We start from the raw sequence: 9,639 nt of genomic DNA, 5'->3' as shown, positions 1-9,639 counted from the left end.
GCAGAGAGATTTAAGGAAGGCGCTGTAACAACCCTGTAAACGGCCTGTACGTTTACACATGCTTTCACAAACACAGTGTCAAGTACTCATGTATGGTCTCGAAAGCTACTAATCATACTCGGCTGTGGGTCGTATGTTGTCACCGTAGCTAGATCTTGTAGATCAACATGCATGCATGAGTCTTAGGACAACTCCAACGCGCGACCACATCTTGTCCGCGTGTGTCCGTTTGAACTAAAACGGACAGATGAGACGACCTAATGCACGGCCGCATCCTTAAAATTTGTCCGTTTGGCGTACAGCCCGCCCCATTTTTAGCTCAAACATGCGCCGGGTTTGCGTCCACACAGACACTGCTCCTATGAGGAGATGTCCATTTGCCAAACAACTGGCATTTCTCCTCGGACCGAGTGCCAATCTCGGCGGTGCCAGTGAGCGGGCGCGCCCGCCGCGAAGTGATCAACCGTTGTCGTGTCCGCCTACCACCGGATCTCGTCCAGGACGCCGGGTACGCCATTGACTCGTCGTTGTGGGACACATGGTTCTGCGACGAGCACGACCTGCGGCGGCGGTCCTTCTTTGTTGGTCTTCCTTCGAGCCCGCGCGCACCGCGTCCTGCTCATGCAGACAGCCCGCCCCAAGCGCACGGCCGTAGGCGTGTACGCGACATCTCGCCATCTCCGTCCCCTCCACCTCCGCCACCCATGACCGAGGAGGAGGGAGCCCGGCTCATGAGGCGTGCCATGGAAGACTCCATGAACACGCACGACGAGCGGCAGTGGAACGGCCTGGAAACCGCCCTGGCCCTCTCAGCTGTCAGCGACGTGGCCATCCCGGAGCTAGACGTCACCGTCAAGGAGGAGGTGCGGGAGAAGCAGCCCCTCGCCTCGTGGGCCAGCGGTGGAGCTGGTCGTGCACGGCGCCGGAAAAAGCCGACTCGGTGGGAGTCGGCGCATAGTCAGCCACGCCATCGCAGTCGCCGGAGCAAGAGCCACAGGAGGAGGTGGTGCAGGCACCACCGACGCCTCCGGTCTGGCAGAGGCCGCGAGCCCACCTTTGGCCGCCACCTCCCTACGTCGACCTCACCAGCAACAACAACGCATGGAAGGGCGGCTTCTGGAGACGACGGTGGCCTCACCGGCGACGGCGATGGCCATTTTTATCTAGTTTCTTAAAGTATTTTATTAAGTTTTAGTTTAATTTATGAACTATCATGAACTTAGGTAGTGCGGCCGTCTGGCTTTTAATGTTTATCGTATCATTTGCATGTCTATTTGGCATTTTTCTAGGGCACAAATGCAAGTCTAAAACACACGGACATTTTGGGTAACCGTGCTGGTTGGGTGCACGGATGGATGCACGACTACAAACGGCTGGTGGTGTCCGTTTTCCTGACCCAAACGAACGAAAAACGGACCAAACACACGTTCGTTTGGGATCGCGCGTTGGAATTGGCTTTATCCTCCCTGGTGACATGCATGGGTATCAAACCGGATGGGGCACAACACACACTATAGAGTGCGAAAAGCTGCACGAATCCGGGCCTAGATCACGCATTCAATCCGCCAACTACTCCAGTGGTAACCATGTGTATGTCCCGAATATAGAAGTGAAAAGGGTTGGGAAAAAGAGGACTCGTGCACGGGCCATCACGTGGTGGACTCCTTTCGTTTGTTTGTCGTATGCTCATGTACTAATCTAGTGATGTGATGCATGACAGTGGGACTGTGGGAGCAAGTGGTACGAAAGTACATGATCCCGGAGTTTGAGGAGGCATGGGCCTTGGACATGCCCAAGACCACCAAGGAGACCCATACCCATTGCCGGCGCCAGATCAGTCAAGACCTCTTCTTGACTGGAGTCGCCAAGTCGGAGCGTGAGCTCTGCGTCAAGGTGGATACCCGACGTTTCAAGATGGAGAAGAAGGTATGGAGGTTGTGGCGTGAGCACAACGTCGCAGCCTGGGACAGATGTTGCGGTGACTAGGAAAGCTTCCACAACCGCCGCCGACGGCTGCGATGGCGATCACAGTGGCCTCGGAGGCTATTCCTACAAGGTCACCGCCCCCCTACTTTGTGTAGTTTTGTTTAGTTTTGGTTCATTTTACGTAGTTTGGATGTAATACATATCAAACTAATTAATTTTATCAATTTTACATGTAATATATCAAACTAATCTAAATTTCATATAAATCGCAAGTTTGAATTGGCGAAATTTTAAAGGACAACGCTGAATGCCCTCCAACCGGCCTGTCATATTGAGCCTTTGAGAAACGTTGTTGAAGATGCCGTCAGTTGTTCGACCGATCGACCCCTCATCTTGTATTCGGGAAACTTGGTCCTTCCCGACTGATCATCTTCGATGGTAATAGCCCGCTTGAAAGTTGAAATGCAATCAGATCGATGTATTTCACCCGTTTGAGAGTGTCACGCGAGCACGCTGCTGTTTCTTTCTCTTCCCAGGCACGGACAAGCATAGCTAGGATGCAACGTGCGTCCGTACGTGGCTTTACGCACGTTTCCTTGATCCCAGCATGCATGCACCAACTTTCCTTACATGCATGATAAGATACTCCTAGTCTCTCGATCGAGCTAGATAGTGGCCGGCCACCTCACGTCCCGTGTGCCGTCTTCACTCGTCTCCGTCGCTTCATAGAGCATCTTTCAACACTGTTACACGTGTACGCACTTTCAAAAAAAAACACTGTTACACGTGTACTGCCTGTTACTGGGATAAAATCCTTTTGCGTTGCGAAGAATGTTACTCCTGAAGTCCTGGTAATGGAGTAAGGTTTTGTCCAAGATGTCCGCCGGGGATAACCTAACATCAAACGGTGCCAGCATATGTTGTACGTGTGTTATCTGTGTGCCCGGTGTCCCCTTTGTTGTCAAGCGAAATGAAAGCGAGATTTAACTATTTAAGTACTACTTCCGTTTCAAAATAAGAACTTGGATATCACCATCATATCCACTTACACTGCTTGGAAAATGCATGTCGTATCCACTACTTCCCCCTTTTCAGTGTGAAGGCGTGCCTCGGTGCATATACAAACAGTACTATACACCTACTTGCAGAACGGTTTTTATTTATGTATAAAGAATGATTTCATTAATTCATATTGTAGGATCGAGTGAATACAGAGTATTATGAGCGACATCTGGCCTCTGCATATCTGAAATGCACACAATTAAAGCTAACAGTTTGACACAATAAAAAGGAGATTTTGAAACATTAATTAAAGTAATATGAGACCAAAACTATACCTATGTCGATGTAGGTGGTAGGCCGATCCGAAGATTATGTTGTCACCCATGTCAGTTAAAGCCTCTCTGACCATTCGCTCTAATCACATGCACCCAGCGTGGAATAACGGTAGGTAGATCTCTCGAGGTTAGCTTTCTAGTCTAGTCAAATCAACTAACAATATATTGTACAAAAGAATTATTAACGCAACCATAGCTTACCAAAACACTAATACTAATGAGGACCGACCGACCCCATATTAGATGTTATCCACTTGATCAGCACAAACTAAACAGATAAGGATACAGAAGCAATGCATGATTACAAATCATGCACGCATGCATGCCCTTAATTAGTTAGGACGAAATAGGATTGGGACACATTACTATAATCAACATAATGAAGGCATAGAGTGGCTTTTTTGAACACAGTAAAGACGTAGATGCTCATGCATTCGCACGCTTACCCCTATGAACGTGCACATACACATCCTATCACTATGAGCACCTCCGAGAGACTGAACCGGTACATCATCTTGATATATTGACGAAATCACCATGAAGGCCTTCGTAATTAACATAAACGCTTCCTCCCACTAAACACATGTCCCCGGAAAACCTGGAATAAAATCAAGAAAATACGACCACCAATGCCAAGTCTAGGACTTGAACCCTGGTAGGTTGGTTGTGTCACAAGGAACCTAACCATATGAGTTGCACTCACTTTGCCCGTGTTTATAGTTACAAAATTCAATTTTGAGGTCGGAAATTAATACACTTTCACAGTGAAACCGACTTCTCTATACAATTTTTAAAACTTAAGGACTCGGGACAGCATATAGTTTCAATGCAGTGTCAAGGAAATACCAAGAACCAAAGTCCCTGCCTAGTAACTACCTTGTTCAGGAGAAAACCCGAAAGGCTGAATCCACTGATAGTATATTAGAGCCTGATACATAGCCCAAGAACCGCGGCCGGAATCATGGCATATTCGCCAACTTGTTCAATCAGATCGATGCGTACGTGGCTTATCCATTCTTTCTCCAAACCAGTGTGAAGGCGTGTCCTTCACCCACTTGCAATGCAATAACCGTGTAGTTTGACAAGCGTACATACGTACGGTTTGGGACAAAAAACTACTGTATATTAGTATGAGTTTTCAGGCGAGAGTGGAGAATATTGTCATTGAACAAAGGACTTTAGCAACCTTCTTGAGAGACGCGTGCCAATCTAGATTACTACAACGAATATATTGACATGTTAGTTGTCAGCACTATCAACTGGTCAAGTAGAGAAAGAGTTTGATATTTCTTTCCTTTTCTTTTTTCTGTTCTTCTTGAGGGGAAGAGAGAGTTGAGATTAGCACTGCCATGTTAGGGTCTCACGCAACTCCAACTCGTACCTAACCTAGCCAGCCGCCGCCTCCTGCCGGCGCCGCCGCCGGTCCGTTCTGTCTCCGGTGGCCTAAGGTCCATGGAGGCGGAGTGGATCTCGGTCCTTGCCGGTTGGAGGGTTCCGTTTTTAGATCTTTTTTCGAGCTTTGTTAGGGTTTGTGACCTGCTCAGGAAGGCGAGTCGGCGGCGGCTCCTTGAAGATGGAATAAAGGTCTCACCGTCTAGTCCCCGTTCTGGTGATGCATCTAGCATCATCGGTAGACGTGTGAAGGGTGTGTCTTCGACGGATCTGTCTTTGGTGAATTTGCTCGGATCTATTCGTCGTTCGTCTTCGTTCATGTGTTTTCAGGTTGGATCCTTTTGATCTACACTCTTCATCGGCGACGGTTGCTGTTTTGGTGCGTTGGTTCTATGGGCCTTAGCACGATGACTTTCCGACTGTCTATTACAACAAGGTTTGCCCGGCTCCGGCAAGGGAGGGGCGATGACAGCCTTTGTAGTCGTCGCTAGGTGAATCTACGGATATGGATGTATTTTTTATTATTTCTAGTGTTCGTTGTACTATCATAATTGAAGATAAATAAATTGAAAGTTTTTCCCACAAAAAAAAGATCTTAGTAGAGTGGAGGATATTATCATTGAGGAAGAAAGACTTCAGCAACCTTATCGATATACCTTCTTGATAGATAAGTACCACCCTACATTATTACTCCCTCTGTTTCTTTTCACTTTACTTAAAAAAATTGTTTGAAGTCAAACTACACATAGTTTGAACAAATTTGTATTAAAAATATTAAGATCCACAATACGGATGCAACTAATGATATTGATTCCATATTGTGAATTCTAATATTTTTTCCAATAAAATTGGCCAAACTTTACAAAGTTTGACTTCTGTTAATTTTATATGCGGATTAAAAACAAACAGAGTGAGTACAAATGTCAAATGCAAGAACACACTACATTAGTGACGGGTTTGCAGAAAACATGGATCTACAATTTGTTGACTAATAACACCCCGTCTAGGGTAAACTTTTGCCTAAACCACCTATCGACGGACTAGAGCATTTTAAGCATGATTATAATAGTGGGTCCCACTTTTCACTGGCGTGGCCAGTAATGTCCATATGTATTGGTACATATATGAAAGTTGATCACAATGGAGAACAAAGTTAAAATTGCACCCTTGAATTATCTAAATATCACTTTCCCGCAAAAATAACAATATCCAAATTCACCTTTTTTTTATAAACACAGTACAAATTCAATTGTTGTCATTCACAGCAACAAAAATTTGTAGAAACGTGCATTTGTTTTGGATTGTTTGCATGTAACTACTTTGAATCTTCAAAATACTAGAGTATATAGCCATCTTAAACTAGTATGTCCTACATCTCACTGTCATCTTATCTTTGACTTCCTTTCAGTATCCTTGGTTTGATCCATGCTAGGATTAATTGGACAAATATCTCCGCTTGGTTGTTTCCCGTTTAGCTTATAAATAACAGCCATTTGGCTAGACTTGAGCAAGCCACACGCCTAGCCTTAGCTAGCTAGCTTACTCCACAGTGTGTCCACACCCACCGCAACGCACCAGCTATGGCGATGGCGAGCAGCAGCGGCGGCTGGGGCGCACTGGTTCTAGCCTTCGCTACCGTCGCCGTCCTGCTCTCCCCGGCGCTGTCCACCCCTCTGGACGGCGCCGGCTTCCACTCGGCGACGTGCCCGCAGCTGGAGAGCATCGTGCTGTCCTCCGTGCAGGCGGCGCTCCAGCGCGAGGTGGCGCTCGCCGCCGGCCTCCTCCGCATCTTCTTCCACGACTGCTTCCCGCAGGGCTGCGACGCGTCCGTCTACCTCAAGGGCAGCGGCACGGAGCAGGCCATGGGGCCTAACACCACGCTGCAGCCGCGCGCGCTGCAGCTCGTGGAGGACATCCGCGCCAAGGTGCACGCCGCGTGCGGCGCCACCGTGTCCTGCGCCGACATCTCGGCGCTCGCCACCCGCGACGCCGTCGTGCTCTCCGGCGGGCCCAACTACACCGTGCCCCAGGGCCAGTTCGACAGCCTCGCCCCGGCGTCTCAGAACGTCGTCGACGGCCTCCCGTCGCCACGCACCGCCAGCGTGTCCGTCCTCGCGCGCGCCTTCAGCGCCAAGGGCCTCCGTGACCTGGCCGACCTCGTGGCGCTCTCCGGCGCGCACACCGTCGGTAGGACCGGCTGTCCGTTCTTCCAAGACCGGGCCCAGCGCATGGACGACGCCTTCTCCCGGAGGCTGGCGGCCAACTGCAGCGCCCCCTCACCCCGGCCACAGAACCTGGACGTGGTGACCCCCGACCTGTTCGACAACGGGTACTACAAGGCGTTGGTGAACAGCCAGGGCGTGTTCACCTCCGACATGGCGCTCATCAAGGACCGCACCACGGCGCCCATCGTGAGGCAGTTCGCGCAGAGCAAGGACGCCTTCTTCGCGCAGTTCGCCAAGTCCATGGCCAAGCTCGCCACCGCGCCAAGGCCCGGCGGGAACGTCGGCGAGATCCGCCGCAGCTGCTTCAGCCGCAACGCGCGCCGCGCCATCGACACCGTCGTCGACGCCGGTGAAGAGGAGGGATTCGCGGCTTCTGCTTGATGTGGATCGGCTGATTAGCGTGTGCACGTTTGCTGCTGGTCGTGCGCTAGTAAGCATGCACGCGCGTACCAACGTGCATGGCTTCGTGTATGTCACCTGTTAATTTCTGCTCGCGTGTGTTGCTGCTTTGGCTCTGTAGTGTGTAATAAGAGACTTCATCAGCGAGTGACCGAGCGCTTGCTTGCTCAAGGTTCAACATTTCAATGAAATTTCACAGAGGAATCTACACGTGCAACAAGATGGATATGCTCACCATTTTCTCCCTTCAAACTGATTAACGGCGGGTCGATGGTTAATTAGCTACTGGAGAAAACGTTCATCAGTTTATTTTAAAAAACGTTCTTATATTTTGAGACAGAGGAAGTAGTATCGTATCATTTGGACTAGCTGCAACGGACACGACACACAGTAGTACTGCTCAATCCACCTGGAAATTAACTGCAACTGCGGCCAACTCATGATGCGTGCGATGAATTTATTTTCACAGCATCGAGTGCGTGCAGCCCGACCGAGTAAATTGGGTGGACGACAAGACAAACTTTCGTCCTTGCTTTCAGCCCGTGCCATTTTGCCATGTGCCTAACGTGGCCGTGAATCTTGATGCATGATTCAGTAGATAGATAGGACGCAGAGTTTCTGCACCGAGCTCAAATGAGCTCGAGTGAACATTAAAATCAAAACTAAATAAAAAAATTCAAAAAAATCCAAAATTTTTGGGAGAAATATTGATAAAAGTTTTAAGTGCTTGCAAAAATTCGTTATGAAATCAAATTTCTAAAAGGCGTGGCAAAAAAAAATCGGTACTCTAAAAATGCTACTTTCAAAAGCATTTTGGAGCACTGAATTTTTTTTGCCACGCCTTACAGGAATATGATTTCATGATGAATTTTTGCAAGCACTTAAAACTTTTGTCAACGTTTCTCCCAAAAAAAAATTTGATTTTTTTGAAATTTTTTTCGATTTTACTGTTCACCGAGCTCAAATGAGCTCGGGAGCAGAAAGGCACTTTCGAGATAGCAATCACTTTCTTCTTCGCCCATCTCACAACCCAAAGATCAGTTGTGACTTGTGACTAAAAGTTGATAGTCCATGCAAGCATATGCGTCGATGGGGATCCGTTACGTATATCATTGCCCAAACTAACGCCCAACAGGCAAGTACTATTTTGCCGACTAGCAAAATTGTGGGCTCAACGTCCCCGCTCCCCCTCTTCATATCTCATCACGTGGATGACTAGTCTAGATGAGCGATCACCCACAAAAAAAAAACGACAATAATGCTAGACTTGCCAATAACTCTTACGGAATCTTAGGTACTAAGAGCATCTACAACCACATATCACAAATATGGCCCTTCAAAGTTACCGGGCACGCCTCAAATTTTGCTTCTTGCATCCGGACATCTCATATTTGATACTTATATCCATACAAAGAGATAAAAAAGAAGTAGAACCTACGTACTACGTCGATCCTAGCTACTACTCGTCGGAGATCACGATGATCTCCGTGCCCGGCTCCGGCAACATGCATTTGCCATGGCAATTTTTGGATCATTTGTTTGTGTTATTTCACATACACGGCAATTTTATTACACAAAAGATGGCAATGTTGGTAAAAATACTATGGCAAATTTCAACATGCATTTGCCATGGCAATTTTTTTGATCAATTTTCCATAGTACGTCACATTCTCGGCAATTTTGTTTAACATAACATGGCAAATTTCATAAGATATACCACGAACATTTTGAATCTGCATTTTACCATAGCTATTTTTGATCATTTTGTGTGTGTTATTTCGCATACACTTCAATTTTATCGCACAAAAGATGGCAACTTTGATAAAAAAAATACCATGGGAAAATTGAACATGCATTTTTAATGGCAATTTCTAATCAATTTTTTGCAGTACTTCATATTCATGGCAATTTTATTTTCATAAAGCATAGTTTGATAAAAATAATACCACAACAAAATTGAATATACATTTTCCTTGGCATTTTTTTATCATTTTTGTGCTATTTCACATGCAGTAAGTTTGTTATGCAAAAGATGGCAAATTTTTTGGTAAAAATACCATGCCAAATTGATCATGCATTTGCCATGGCAATTTTTTGATCAATTTTTGCATTACTTTCTTATTCACGGCAAATTTCTTTTTATAAAGCATGGCAAATTTGGTAAAAAATAGCATGCCAAATTTGAATATGCATTTTCCATGGCATTTTTTTATCAATCATGTGTGTTATTTCCATATACATGGCAATTTTCTTATACAAAAGCTTGTCAATTTTCCATTAAAATACTGGGCAGAATTTACACATCTGCCATGGCAACTTTGGTCATAATACCGTTACTTTTACATAAATACCAATATATG

At 46.6% G+C, this 9,639-nt stretch overlaps 1 protein-coding gene across 1 annotated transcript; it reads left to right on the top strand.

The window, feature by feature from the left end:
- Nucleotides 1-6,180: 6,180 nt before the first annotated feature.
- On the top strand, nucleotides 6,181-7,477 carry LOC119366559 (cationic peroxidase SPC4-like). The gene has a single exon (XM_037632315.1). The coding sequence runs from the start codon at nucleotides 6,236-6,238 to the stop codon at nucleotides 7,259-7,261; it is 1,026 nt and encodes a 341-aa protein (XP_037488212.1). The 5' UTR covers nucleotides 6,181-6,235; the 3' UTR covers nucleotides 7,262-7,477.
- Nucleotides 7,478-9,639: the final 2,162 nt, after the last annotated feature.

Source organism: Triticum dicoccoides, chromosome 2B, assembly GCF_002162155.2.
Source record: "Triticum dicoccoides isolate Atlit2015 ecotype Zavitan chromosome 2B, WEW_v2.0, whole genome shotgun sequence".
NCBI classification, from domain to species: domain Eukaryota; kingdom Viridiplantae; phylum Streptophyta; class Magnoliopsida; order Poales; family Poaceae; genus Triticum; species Triticum dicoccoides.
Note: the sequence above shows the minus strand (reverse complement) of the source record. Positions and strands in the feature narration are given on the sequence as shown.

Coding starts and splice junctions, on each gene's coding strand:
- LOC119366559 (XM_037632315.1), top strand. CDS start 6,236: ATGGCGATGGCGAGCAGCAGCGGCGGCTGGGGCGCACTGGTTCTAGCC.